General features: G+C 35.9%; 2 protein-coding genes across 8 annotated transcripts in view; both read right to left on the bottom strand.

Moving 5' to 3' along the window:
• Window positions 1-1,548, bottom strand: part of LOC129002185 (PHD finger protein 20-like) — a 105,563-nt gene extending 104,015 nt beyond the window's left edge. For all 5 annotated transcript variants that reach the window (XM_054429807.1, XM_054429806.1, XM_054429809.1 and 2 more), the window contains exon 1: window positions 1,356-1,548. The gene's annotated coding sequence lies outside the window, so the exon portion shown is untranslated. The remainder of the gene's footprint in view (window positions 1-1,355) is intronic.
• A 2,564-nt stretch (window positions 1,549-4,112) lies between these two features.
• Window positions 4,113-12,177, bottom strand: LOC129004194 (probable cytochrome P450 6a13). 3 transcript variants are annotated; one of them, XM_054432666.1, is made up of 5 exons: window positions 12,085-12,177; window positions 8,947-9,864; window positions 8,418-8,639; window positions 6,690-6,941; window positions 4,113-4,536 (listed from the first exon to the last, which is right to left on the bottom strand). In XM_054432666.1, the coding sequence occupies exons 2-5, from the start codon at window positions 9,857-9,859 to the stop codon at window positions 4,370-4,372; spliced, it is 1,554 nt and encodes a 517-aa protein (XP_054288641.1). In that variant the 5' UTR covers window positions 9,860-9,864; window positions 12,085-12,177; the 3' UTR covers window positions 4,113-4,369. The 3 variants fall into 3 exon arrangements, with proteins under 3 accessions (XP_054288641.1, XP_054288640.1, XP_054288642.1); XM_054432665.1 differs by lacking the exon at window positions 12,085-12,177 and adding an exon at window positions 11,932-12,068; XM_054432667.1 differs by lacking the exon at window positions 12,085-12,177 and adding an exon at window positions 11,689-11,913.
• Between the last annotated feature and the right edge of the window lie 2,952 nt (window positions 12,178-15,129).

Genomic DNA, 15,129 nt, shown 5'->3' with positions numbered 1-15,129 from the left:
CAGGACCTAGTTTAACAATGCAATAACTTAGATAAATGTAAATTTGAGATGTGCAACACTATAAATGCCATTACAGTAGACTCCCTCTTATCCGGACACCTTTAAACCGGACTACACTCGGCAGAAATGACATCTCTTTAACCGGACAATTTTTATCAGCACATTGGTTTAACCGGACTAGATCGGCAGGAAGTAGGCAGTACTGAAACGACTGTTCTCGTGGGAAAGATTTGAGACCAGTGATCACGTGTCTAAATACGATGTTCTCCTAAATTTAAGTCGAATATCACCCGTTATCCGGACTGGCCACGGTCCCGTGGAGTACGGATAAGAGGGAGTCTACTGTATTAGAACTGTTAAGTCATTTCATACGAACTAATGCTGTATTGGGGTTTAAAACAACAGCACCATTATTTTATTCACAGAGGACACGCGTCCGGTAACCAGGCGTGGATAAGCATCCAGCAGTGACGTCACCAAGTTATGGGGGTCCGGAACACCATTACCACAACAATACGATGCACAGCCATTGGTGTTTGTGATGTAACTTAGTGGATAGAGTGCTCGGCTGATATGCAAGAGGTCCCTGGTTTGAATCCTATCGGTAACTTTAACTTTTTTGTCAAAGATTTTGCTTTGAATGCCATTTCTTCTTAACAGTAGGTACATCTTTTGTAATAATTTTTGGCATTTATAATTTTATTTTAAGAACAGAATTTAACCTTCATTTGATTTTTTCATTACCAGCAAGTTTGGTTGGTTATGTTAGGTTATGACAAAGCCTAACTGCCGGACGCCTAAACCACGTCCGGTTACCTGATGCGTAGGCCTATCCTCTGCGTATACAGTTTCTTAACTGGGCTACGCTAATATTGATTGAAACTATCGAATTGAAAATATTGATTAATAATCGATATTTTAAAATATATCTATTATAAAATTAAACTATCATAACCTAACCTAACCAACCATACTTGCTGATGGTGAAAAAATCGCATTAAGGTTTACTAATCGAATCGATAGTTTCAATCAATATTAGCGTAGCCCAGTTAAGAAACTGCACCCCCTACAGCTAATAACATTGTATGGTATTTATTCTTCCAACGGTAACACCATTTTTATATTCAAAAATACATTAGGCCTAATATAAATAGATTAAATCACTGCATAAACATAGCATAGGTCTATGCGAGACTGCAACATTTAACAGAACATTGAATGTGAAAGCCAGTGATGACTGATAAGAATAAGACCATGCTATCTTATAGCCTAAAAAAAACATTTAAGACATTTTCATCTCATTTTCCACACAGCCACAGCCTAGGCGTACGGTAGGCTACTTAAGCTAGGCCTACCTGTATGGAAAAACTAGGTACAGTAGTAGATTTTTCCCAAACAAAACTATATAGTATGATCCTGGTGCACCAAATACATAAATTAAGAATCATATTATGGCAATTATTTTATTTAAAATTCATTGGAAACCTTTAATTTGAAAATTATTTAGTTCTATCAGCTAACCTCAACTTGATGACAAAAACACTGACTGACTACTGACTGAGACTGACTGACTGACTCGACAGTCGACTTGTCTTGACTGTGACTGTGACTGTAGACTGAACTGAACTGGAGTAACTGAACTGAACTGGAACTGAAGTCTCCGTCAGATAGTGGAACAGAGCCTTGGACAGAGAGAGAGAGAGTCAGGGGGGTGGTCAGAGGACGCTCCGTGACGCACGACGTCACGATTTCATGACGTTCACACTTTTTCCCAGCAGGGCCGATGTAAATAAAAAAATGGTGGTTGTATTTGAATGCGATCACGGTAAATTGCTTATAACCTCGCAGCCGTGTAGACATCATAATCGTCTCCCGCGTTTGCGACAAGATTCTTACTATTTTCCGCGGTCGGGTCGTTTAGACATGGTCTACCATTATCGAGGCAATATGAGGGATATGAGCATATCCCGAGGTCGTGAGGAGATTTTCATCGTCTACCGCAAATGGGGCAAAATTCTTATCTTTTCCCGCGGTCGTTAGGACATTATCCTCGTCTTGCGCGATCGCGGTCAAATTCTGACCACCCCTCGCGGCCGTGAAGACATCATTATATCGTCCCCCGCGGTCGTGTGGACATAGTAATCGCCTCCCGCGATTGTGGCAAAATTGTAATCATTTCCCTCGGTCTTGTGGAGATCATCATCCTCTTCCGCAAATTAGGAAAAGTAATAACGTTTTCCCGCGATCGTGTGGCCATTATCATCGTCTTCCGTGATCGCGGCAATATTCTGATCATCCCTCGTGGCCGTGTAGAAATCATTATTGTATCTCTCGCGGTCCTGTAGACATCGTAATCGTCTCCCGTAGTCTTGAAGACATCGTAATCGTCTCCCGCGTGATTGCGGAAAAACGGCAATCATCCCCAACGGACATATGGAGGTCATCGTCAATTGAAAACTCCAGGTAGAAATACAAAATTCACACATAATTCCCGGTTCAAACAACTCCCACGCGATTCTGGGATTTCCCGGTCGCCTCAACCCAAGATACCAAGATCGGACAAAAGATAACTGAAATATAAAGTTTTTTTGTGTAAAAATAAGGCAAAATTAAGGGTTCCCCCGACTAACTTTGCCTTATTTTTACACAAAAAACTTTATATTTCAGTTATCTTTTATTCTTTTGTCCGATCTTTTTGATCTTGGTATCGTTTGATAGGGAATTACAAATTCTAAAAAAAAAGTATTCTTGACATTTTTCATAGAACCATGTTTTATCTATGATAGAACTAGCCTTTTTTGAGTTATTTAAGTTAGAAAAATTTAAACGGCCGCCATTTTGAAATTTACAATTGGAATAACTTTATTATTTTTTTCGATTATAGGTCTTTTGTATGTTAACATGGTTACGAAATTTTATAACCATCGAACAAAAAACTTTACAGATAAAAATATTTTTGTATAAAAAAAAACAAAATGGCGGATAACTGGGTAAATAATGCATTTTCGGACATACCTTCACTGAAACTTTTTTCTTCCTTTCAGTATGAGGATTCATTTCCCAAAGTCCTGAAACGTTTTTTATGGACACCCTGTGTACAGGGTGATTGATATAAGTGTGCCAGCCGTTTTATTCGCAAACTATAAGAGATATCAAAAAAAGTTAAATGGTAAGTGCCTTGGATTTTTTATTTAAAAAATTGTAGTCAAGTCAAAAAAATTATTTTAGCCGCCATTTTTCCAATATGGCCGCCAACTTTGATTTTTCTTATGGAACATCCTGTATTTTATGATGTATTCTGGTAGAAAATGTGATTTTAAGACGATTTTATTCTTGTGATTTTTTTCATAAACCTAACCGTTTCAAAGATAATAATGGTTAAAGTTTTGAAATTTTTGCATGAGAAAGAGTTTCGATACAGGCCTAAGCAAGCAAGCCAGCTGTTTTATTCGAAAACCATTCAAAATTTCACAACTTAAACCATTATTATCTTTGAAACGGTTAGGTTTATGAAAAAAATCACAAGAATAAAATCGTCTTAAAATCACATTTTCTACCAGAATACATCATAAAATACAGGGTGTTCCATAAGAAAAATCAAAGTTGGCAGCCATATTGGAAAAATGGCGGCTAAAATCATTTTTTTGACTTGACTATAACTTTTTTAATAAAAAATCCAAGGCACTTACCATTTAACTTTTTTTGATATCTCTTATAGTTTTCGAATAAAACGGCTGGCACACTTATATCAATCACCCTGTATATACAGTATACATATACATACATACACATGGTGCTTTTGCAATGGTGTTTTTGGCCTCTGGGGACATCAAAATGAAAAAGTAAATCGGACCCGGGCCTAGGTCTTACCATGCCACCTATGGTAATAGCTATTTACTTCCCTATAAGGAAATTTGCTAAATACTTCCCAATAAAGAAATTCGCTTAAAAGGAAACATAGTGGGTGGGCATCTAAGGAGTCAGGGGCGGCTCCTGGAAAAAATTTCGTTGGTAGCCCTGACAAGGATTGAGAAGGAGTCTGATCAGGGTATAAGAGGATTTAGGGGCTTTCCTGCAAAATTGGGGAATTTTATAATTGAAATGCAAAATAATGAGTTTTAACGCTTTCCCTTTATTTACATATAATTAAATGTCTTTATTTATCTATAATTATGAAATATCTACCAAAATTTTGGGTAAGCCCAGGCCTACCTGGCCTGCCCTCCTATGGAGCCGGCCCTGTAAGGAGCCATTTGACAACACTCCGTGTCAGATGACGGCACTGTAAAGATCTTGTTAAGATCAACTAGCAACTGTGTGTTGATAAAGAATACAGAATCCTCATTGTATTATCTTACTATCTCAAGTTTCATGTTCTCTTTTGAAGCATTAAAAGGACAGGCTTGGCTGGCATCATTACGATTGCTTTGTTGTCGATTGCAATTGGAACCTCTTGTTCGGGTGAGAGATCTACTAAGAAGTTCAACACCACAGTCGCTAAGCCTACTTTTGCTTGAGTTTGCCCAAAACGCATACCTGAAATGTAAAAAGTAGTAAGTTTAAATAAATGTTAAAATGTAACTAAGAAAGCTCTAAAATATTAACCTTAGATTTAAATTCAGTTTCAATGCTTCAAGGTGGATTATTTATTGGTTAAGTCACATCTATTTATATCTCGTTTACCTCAACTTATAAATAAAAAAAATTGTTGAACAATGTTTTTAAAAAACATACAGTAAGCATAAGTGAATTGTATTAAAATTTGCAATTTGAGCTAGAAGCTACCTACTTATAGAATCCACCCGTCCTGTCAACTTACACCAAATCCGTCCACTATTTTTTGTTTGTACAGAGTGTTTTTTTAACTTGCTTCTTTATGTTCATAAAAACTGCAATTAAATAGAAATATTGCTTCCGTTATATCAGTTATATCATTCTTTATGCTTTAGAGCTCAAACGATTAAGCCCCATGTAGCTTTAAATTAAGTAGGTACCTATAATTTAATAAATTTATTTTAAAAAACTGGTGGATTTGTAATGAAAATATTGCTCTTGATTTTTACATAAAGTGAAAGGGTTCATTGGACATATTGACAATTCTTAAGTTACTGGTTTTTAAGTTTGTCCTGGGGAACTGGCGATGTAAAAAAGTTCCCCGGGGGGCCAATGTGTGTTCACCTTTTACATTTTACCTTTTACCTTCTTCTTTACCACTCTCAGACAGGGACGTCTTCTTCTTTGGGCAAAGCCCCAATAAGTTTATTGATGGTCAAAGATTGACCTGAGTTCTTAATTTGGATAATCTGGTTCAGCGTCTCTTCTGTACGTGTGTTCTATGACCTACCTGCACTTCTTCAAGGTAAGCCAGCTGCTATCCTCCTTTTTCTATAAGTAACTATGGTACAGTATGTTAATTGTTTTTGTAGAAGCCTTTGTTCTTCAAGATATAGTCTTTAATATATCTCGCTAAGAGTGTGGCTCGTTCTCTCTTAAGGGGGGTCTACACGCAAGGATTCCGGGTACGTTTTACCTGCGCAGGTAAAACGTTGCAGTCAAGTCGTTGCAACGAAATGTGTCCACACGGTACAGGTTTCAGCACCATCTTTTAGTATACTGTAGTTTTGTGATAACTTTCAGTGTATGTGCATGTAATATTATGGAAGATGTGTTACTGTAGTCGATTTCTGCAGCCAGTGTTACAAGAAAGCAAAGAAATAAGTCTGAGCAACAACGGCGCTGATTATAGTCAAGACGTTGGTTACTAAAAAGACAACCAATTTCATAATAGTTTCTCTGTTCACGTTGGAATCTACAACTGCTTTGTATTTTTTTTAAGTCACTAAGTCTTTTTCTTATCACAGTCACTAAGTTCCTTACTCTTGACCCTCCATAAATAAGGAAAACTTCTGCACAGTTCGATGAATTCAACAATAAAATCACGGGGACATTGGCGAATATCTGCGATCCTAATAAAAAACACACTTGTACCTCTGACAGAGCACGTGAAGACAACACTGCATACTGGGGTTTTGAGCGTGAAGACGGAGTTGAAACGGATGACAGTGTACACACGCAACGACTTTTTTGAAAACTTTGTCAAAACTATGCTCTCCGCAATAGTTTTATCGCTCCGTCTTCCGTCTCCGGGCAGTTTTCAAAGATGCACAGTTTTGCGGTACACAAGCAACGATTTTACTTGCGCAGGTAAAAAGTTCGGTAATCCTTGCGTGTAGACCTGCCTTTAAACATATTTATTTACACTCTGCAGCCACAGTACATGTGAATGAAACAAACCCTAGAAGTGCACTCAACCACTACGGTGGCACCAAGTTCGATCTACTGTTAAATATTAAGAAGAATATGCTACACTCCGTGAAGCAATGTATCGGAGGATAGATAAACATATATTCTGCAAGAACTATCAACGCTAAAAACCTCCTAACGAACGCTTCTAAAAACAAAGTACGGTACCAGATTACTAAAAGATTATTAAGTTCTTGCCTCTGGGGAAACAAATATTTATCATGAATATTATTGCAATTAAAGAGCAAGATAAAGAGCAAGATAAAGAAGTTACAGAGGAATCGCAGGATTCTCAGCAAATTGGGATTATGGTTGCAGATCAGTTTTGTCATTGCCAAGTAAAGAATGTCTCGCTTGCTTTGATAAAAATAACAAAAGCTACATACCAATGCAGTTTCTTGGTCCTTCTCCAAAAGGCATGAAGACGTAAGGATGTCGTTTCTTGACCTGATCGTCACTGAATCTCTCTGGGTCGAAGGTGTAAGGATCGGAATAGTAGTGAGGATCGTGGTGCAGCGAGAACAAAGGGATGATAATCTTCATGCCCATCTCTATAAGGAGGTCTGAGTCTGGCACTTGGTACGGTTGTGTACACACTCTAGTTAGAACCTGTCCTGTCCCGTACAGACGAAGTGCTTCTGAAATTTAACAAAAAGTGGGTTTAAATATTTCTCTATATTGCATGACATCTACAACTCATTTTCTGAAGAGAAACTATTTCATTTCAACCTACCCTCAGAAGAAGTCTTTTATTAAGACAGAATATCAGTTTTTTATTTTCTTACCTTTAATTGTGTATATCCATTATCTCCTTTAGACTCTAACTTTCTCAGGTAAGCTAGCTTAACTCTATTTTTACTTCCCCCCCCCCTATACCATAGTATATATGGAGAAAGTATTGTTTTCAGTGAACGACCGCCATTCTGAAAAAACTGCCTCCATCTTGGAAATTTAAATCTTTTTCTGTACCTTTTGAATTAATTATCCGAAATGCCTTATTTAAGTCTCAAATTAAATGTTTTAGACTCATGTATGAGGGTTACATATAATTAAAGAGTTTAATATGTTCTAAGCATAAATTGTATTTATATTTAAAAAAATATATATCTATAATAATGATATAAATTTACAAAATATTTACAAAACTAAGCTTTATCTCTTTTTAGCGAATTTCCCATATTAAGCTATTGCTGTAGTACTCATGGTAAGATCTGGACCAGGGACCGATTTACTTTTTCGTTTTGACGTCCCTAGAGGCCAAAAACACCATCCGTTCAAATTCATATATGTGTCCGTTAGCAAGATAACTCGAGCAAAAATGATCCGATTTTGATGAAATTTGGTATAAACGTGTAAACTTACACATTTATTCTAACGAGTTCGCGAACCAGCATATGATTGGACTACGGGAACGGGGGTTTATGGGGGGTTTTATGGGGTGTCTATAGTTTCCTATAGGGAAATTCACTAAAAAAACACCCTGGGTTTTATGATTAACTAAAAGTTACAAGTTGTAACTTGTAATTTCCATAAGATTTAAATTAGGTGATCAGCTGATTTACTAATAATATTAGTTTGAAGTTTAGTTATGATACAGGCCCTGTAGATCCTAATCATCTGCGAAACATGTTGTTTAGTTAGGATATTCAAACAACAAAATAGTGACATATTGCATATGGGCCTGTTTCATAATAAATTACAAACTAATATTATTAGTAAATCAGCTGATCACCCAATGCAAATGTAATGGAAATTAAAAGTTACAACTTTTAACTTTTAGTTTATTATGAAACAGGCCCCTTTAAGGTTGCTGTTCTTAAACATATATTTAATTAATATCACATTACTTTATTACTATTATTTCCTTTCACAACCCTCTGACCCTATCATATCCTTAAAGGTTACCCACTTTGTAAAAATGTCTTATAAGGGTTTTTAAACCCCATAACAATCCTCATATATTATTTACAGTATTCTATTCAAAAGTTTGAAAGTAACTATATTAGTTAGGTACTTTTCATTATGCAGGTAGTTAATATGGTAAATATTTTCTGCACTGTAGTAAGTCTAACAAAGTGAGATAAGATAATTCAACCTGAAGACATCAAACATACCATTGATAACTTGATCTAGATAAGGCATTTCGTGTAGCAATTGGTAAGACATTTTCCCTCCATTCCTTTCCACAGCGTCTTTAACTTCTCGGTGAAGTCTCTCCTGGATTTTAGGATGTCTGGCCAGCTCGTAAAGGCAAAAAGACATTAGCGATGATGCAGTTTCAAATCCTGCGATCAAGAAGACAAACGTCTGGGCTGACATTTGCTCTATCGTGAGACCTGCAACAGGAGATTGTTGAGTAATTTGTTGTGAGCTATAATCAAGGATTACATCCCCACAGTTGACATTTTGGTCAAATTAACTTTGATATTCCACTTTTTGGGGACGTCATGTCGGGGAAGTCTTTATGTGTTGAATAAAGATTGGATTCGATTTGAGTGGTAGTAATAATTTATAATAAGTAGGTAAGCACAAGGCACAATAACAAAATTATATCCTACAAATTACATTATTTACATTAGTTATGAATAATTTAAATCCAAAACCAAAATAAGGTTTTACAAATGTTAATTTAATTGTACTTACCATCTGACTTATCACAGGGCCTCTCTCCATTTTCATGACCATTTTCTTCTGAAGATTTTATGGGTTTCACATTGGTAAGCAAGTCTAAGAAGTCATTTCTCTTTATGTTGTTTTTTTTACGGTATTCTATGGTGTCTTTGATAAGATTAGTTACAAAATCTCTAGTTTCAGGCTTCACCAGGTTGATCCTGAGTAAACTAATGAGGCCAGGAAATACCACCAGAAAGATTCTCCTGATGTAACGAAGCATGTTTGTTTTCATGGTTTTGCCGAATATACGATAAAATTCAGTATTTTGATCTGCTATGGCGTTAGTCTCTATCCCGAAAGCACAAGACGCTATTATCTCCAGTGTAAATCTTGCAAGCAGATTTTTTGCATCAATCGTACTATTTTTCTCTATTTCTGATTCAATTTGTTCTTTTAACTGTTCGCTGCATTTCTCCATCAACTGAAACATAAGTTTCATTTTTCCAGAGGTAAAAGTTGGTGTTAGTTTTGACCGCATTTCTTTCCACTCTTGGCCTTTTAAAGTAAGTAGATGCTTTAGTATGTATTCATCAGGATTACCCATTAAAACCGGTCTGTCTACAAAGTGCTGGAAATCTTTTACCATAATTTTTTTTATCAACTCCGGATCCTTTATTACCAATGCTGGTTTCCTGAATTCTATTATACCGTAGTATCTTTCGTTTGGAAACTCGTTGTATATGTTGTCATGAGCTTTTCCGGTGAATGTTTTTGCAAGTGCAATTTCCTTTGTCGATCCAAAAGGAAACTCTGGTCTTTTATGTGGCACATTTCTCTTCTCCCAATAATTGTAATTTTTTGTTAGATACCAATAAATTGAGAAAACGGCCAGAGCAAAGATATATAGTATTTCTGTTGATGCATGTTCCAAAATCAGTCCCATTTTACCTGTTTGTAAAGAAATAATTAATAATACTAGGTACTACAATTGGTTATGCATTAATAGAGAAACAATTAACTAAAAAAGAAACTCTTTTAACTTTGCTTGAACAATATTACAGACCAATGTTGGTGACACTGATTGCTAGTGTCAAAAGAATATTGTTTTTATTATTTTAGAGTTAATTTTATGATTTGTACTATTGTACAACCTATATAACTAGAATATAACTTATATAGGTTATATAACTGGGGAACGATCAGTTATCTATATAATTAATTAATACGCTACATGAAACTTTGTCGGTTGAACTCCTCCGCCATTTCTTAACCGATTTTATCCATTGACATCTCATTGGAAAGAGCTCTGCCCCAGTGGCTTTGAAAGTTCACTTGTTATCCTTATGAAGAACATAATTGTTTACATTTTGATCAGCTGTATAATTTTATTGCTGTTATTTATTTTTCAATTCAATGAAACGCATTGAGTACATTTATTTACTACTAGCTGTACCCGCGGACTTTGCCCCGTTTAACTTCTTAATTTTCAAGATGAGCTTGTTCGCATGGCTCAATCACGTCCTGGTTGAAGTTCGTTCGCTACGCTCACTCACCTTGTGTCGCTATGACGGATAGTGTTAGCATGATTGTAACTTAATGTGCATTTATCGTTGTTTTGTGTAGCTATAATTTGTTTATTTGTTGTTTTTTTCTTTTAAATGCCTCCGACGCGACGACAACGAAACATAGACAGGAGGCGTAATCGTGATAAACGACCGCAGCTACAGAACAGTGGCGCGTAATAGGCTTAACTCATCACAGTCAGCACCTGATCCTGGACAATCTCAACTATTAGGTTATAAATGCGCCCTAACACTACGCCAAAACGACTTTTCATTCTCAATTGGCCCTCTATCAATGACCTGTGTTGCCTGTACAGCGAGGCATTTTGAGAAGGAGAAAACCGGCCGGAATGCTTTAGGTTTATCAATAACGAAGATAAACATGGTCTGAGTTACATACCGGTAATCTTTGAGTTGATTCTTTAAACACATTGTATATATGACTGATGTTACCTATTCGTTTTGAAATAACTCCTGTAATACTTTGCAATTGCTCGAATTCAAGCAACATGCACACTAGTTTCTTATGATTGGATCGTTTGGTTTCAATAAAACAATGTTTAAAATTACGGTACTGAAATAAGAAAAGAAACAAATTGTAAACAAAACACAACCCCTACATTGCACTTGATGGAACTAACACAAATTGTCTTCCCCCAGCTGATCCTTAAGGATGATAAACCTACTAAGGGGTAGGGTATGTTTTATCATAGACAAAACTAATTAAATATAGACTGTCAGCCAAGCTGCGATTAGCACAGGTTCTGGCATCTGCTGGGAGCGCCATGTAGTTACGCCATAACTACACGGCGCTCCTAGCGGTGGGCGTCAGAACCTATGCTAATCGCAGCACGGATGATGGTCTATATTTAATTCTTTTTGTCTATGGTTTTATCTATGACCTTACCCTCTTACTAAATAGCACACAAATTTCTACAAAAAAAATCTTTCAACTAAATAAACAAACACCTGTTGATTGTATCGACCAGCTGTTCCATTTTACTTAATTACATCATTTAAACTTAAGAAGCATGTAAGAAGTAGCCTTTTGGAAATCAGCCTGTGGGGCAGAGCTCAACAAATTACCATTTAGGGCAAATCGAAACACTCTTAAGCTTAATTTGTATGTTCTCTAGAGCTTATGCCTATATTTTGATTTGGTAAAAGGCCTTAAAGATTACAAAAATTTGACTGTATTACTATTCATTACCTTTCAAGATGCAATACAGTATGTTTTGTGGCAACTGCTAAATCTTCAGGTATGTATCATAAAATTTATTTGTCATACACTGGTGTATAATAATATTGGTGTAGTGCATAATAACTGATATTGCAATATAATGGGGATTTTTTTTTGCTACTTTTAATGTATGTTTCCTTTTATAGAAGTGTGTTTATATAATACAACAAAAATGTGCCTAGGAGCTAGGACTGAATGCTAGAGCTAACTTACTTCCATTTAGACCAACTAACACACACACTCACTGTAAGTTAGAAAATTGTAAAAAAAAGTGTTCACTTGATTCTATAAGTCAAACTAATGCCAGTTTTTATGGTTAAATAAACATAACATGCACAGTAATAAACTTATCTATGAGCTACAAACCATTTAGAATCCATCCAACACTGATGCTCAGTTCCAATGGAGCCCACACTCTAAATTAAGGCACTTGAACTAGATTGCGTTTAATACCCAAGGCTGATAACTCCTTAACAACAAACAGTAAATAATATTATCTAGAGTTTTTTACAACTCATTCTGCTCTTATCTTGCAGAAATTGCTGAGTCATTTCTAAGTCACTCCATTGTTTAGTAAACAGTACCAATGGGATTGTCATGTTTATATGAAAGTTAAATTAAATTTAAAAAACCCAAGCCCCCCTTTTTGAATTTATCTCCTCTATGAGTAATCCAAATGTAATATTGCTTATTTGCTTAGTGGTAAATCACGATCAGCTGTATTGAAATAAACAAAAATCAGCAGTAAATGGCTTCTAATGCTACTTTTATGGAGAACGTTTTACCTTATATCTATTTTGTGTTACAATTTGGGAAATTTCATTATTTTTCCTGCCGTCACTGGATCAAGACCTTTAATTTGAGCCCTCTCCCGTCGTTCTACGACTTCCCAGTCGCCCACAATTTTGACGCAAAGAATCGGCTTACATAATTAATACCCGCCGCAAACCTGCAGACTAAATAAATTAGATTTTCACTAAAATATTCCCTAAAAAATGTCACATTTACTTCATATTTAAATAACATTAATTTTAGTCGTACTTAGGTTTGCTGCTACAGGTAAGGTAAAAAAGGTGTATTTTTTTATTGAAATGTTGAGGGTTAGTATAAAAGAAACAACTTTGGCAAATTCAATTAATATATATCCATAAACAAGCAAACTACATCAGTTTTCTTTTTCTCCAAAAGAATAACACATAGAAATTTTAATATACACTTTTTTCTGAATTTTCTCCGTAATCGTCTGACATACAACAACGCTTCGATTTACTAAATAATTTGTTTAATGCTCTACAAAGAAAATAGAAAATTTTATGTTTTTAGGGTAAAAAATTGGAAATCAATATTTTTACCCCATAAAACCCTATTCCCATGGTCTAATAATGCTGGTTTGGATAAATGTAGGTTTACAAGTTTGTACCAAATTTCATCAAAATCAGATCATTTTGCTCAAGTTAACTTATCAAGCTACCGCACATACAGGGTGAGTTTTAATTGTCCCCCCAAAACTTTTTTCTACATTTTTTCAAATATCAATCCCAGACCACTTCCAAACATTTTTGGGTAGTAAGTACTTCATTTTGACAAGGTGGTCATTTCCGGCCGCCATCTTGGGTCCGCCATATTGGATGCAAAATTTTTTTTCAAATGTAAAGGTGGGGTTGTGACCCATTATTTCAAAAACTTTATTTTTAGCCCATTTTAACATTGTACATTTACAAACTAAGACCATAATCTCAAAATAGTGCTAGATAAAGATAAGTATACACTACCAGTAATTGTCGACCTATTTTCACTTGGTTATGACTGATGTATTTTTTTCGGCCGCCATCTTGGATCCACCATTTTGAAATGTGATAAATTATTTTAAATATGAAGGGGGTGTTGTGACCCATCGTTTTGAACTACTTTTTTAAGCTTAACTCAATGCCGCAATTCATTTTTGGTTATCAAGTTTTATTTATGAAATATTGCAATTTTTTTGTTAAAAATGTCAATATTTCAAAATCAAAAACGAAAATGAAAAACAGATCATGGAATTAAGTTCAGCTTAAAAAAGTAGTTCGAAATGATGGGTCACAACACCCCCTTCATATTTAAAATAATTTATCACATTTCAAAATGGCGGATCCAAGATGGCGGCCGAAAAAAATACATCCAATCATAACCAAGTGAAAATAGGTCGACAATTACTGGTAAAGAGAGAGAGAGAGAGAGAGAGAGAGAGAGATCTTTATTTACAAATCATTAAGTCATTAAGATTGAAAATTGCGTCAATTATATTACAGAAACTTCTTTCGAGAGTGTCTTTCAGAATAATTTATCTACAGAGCTTGCCAGACCAAGAACTCTCCAACGCCGTAGAAAGGATGATGGTGCTGCCAATCCCGGAGTACCTACTGTAACTGTCTTCAGCTTCTCAGGACTAGAACTCTTGATTTCAGCTGGCAGGTGGTTGAAACATTTGGCTCCGATGTAAGAAGGCTTACCGGTACCCTCATATCTTTTACTGTGGTGTGTAGGCAGATTAAAATTACAGGCGTGCCGGGTAAAGTGCTGGTGAACATTCCGTGGTAATCTTAATTGATTTGCAGGCTATGGTGACAACTTCAAGTATGTAAGTATTTATTAGTGTTAATATCTTCAGGTCCACAAAAGTCCGCCATAACACGAACAGCCTCTTTCTGTTTCTGCAGAACTAACACACGTTGCAGGTTTTTCCCAGCAGTGGCGCCCCAAAGAGCTATTCCATATTTAATGTGGCTGTCCAGTAAAGCAAAATAGGCGGTTTTTACTGCATCATATGTGCTAATGGCTTTAATGTGTCTTAAAGCATATATACTGCTGCTTAATTTCTGACAGAGGCTGTCGATGTGCTCGTCCCATCTGAGACTGGAGTCTAATATTATTCCAAGGTGTTTAACGGATGTAACAGATGAAATGTTTGGAAGTTCTGACATTTTTTCTTTTTCCTTTCCCATGTTGAACTGCCTAGTTTCAGTCTCGTTGAATACGAGATCATTTCCAGAGCAGTATTCAATAGCTAGTTTCAAGGAGATGAACGAAAATTACCTCAAGATCTTCTATACTGTGACTGGAAGATAATAAAACATTATCTTCAGCATACATCATTGCTCTTCCGAAGTTCTCTGTATGTGCAGGAAGGTCAAGCGTGAATAGTGTGAAGAGGACAGGTCCCAAAACTGAGCCCTGTGCCCACACCTCTACAGATAGGAGCAAAGACGATCTGGGGCCCATTTCATAATAAACTACAAGTTACAACTTGTAATTTCCATTAGATTTGCATTGGGCGATCAGCTGATTTACTAATAATATTAGTTTGTACTTTATTATGAAATCGTCAAAGTTGATTTCATCTTTCGGAAGCCGTGTTGATTTTTTAGGTCGATG

The sequence above is a fragment of the Macrosteles quadrilineatus genome, unplaced genomic scaffold, assembly GCF_028750875.1.
Source record: "Macrosteles quadrilineatus isolate MER2022 unplaced genomic scaffold, UCM_ALF_1.0 Scaffold_9__3_contigs__length_116548681, whole genome shotgun sequence".
Taxonomy (NCBI): domain Eukaryota; kingdom Metazoa; phylum Arthropoda; class Insecta; order Hemiptera; family Cicadellidae; genus Macrosteles; species Macrosteles quadrilineatus.
Note: the sequence above shows the minus strand (reverse complement) of the source record. Positions and strands in the feature narration are given on the sequence as shown.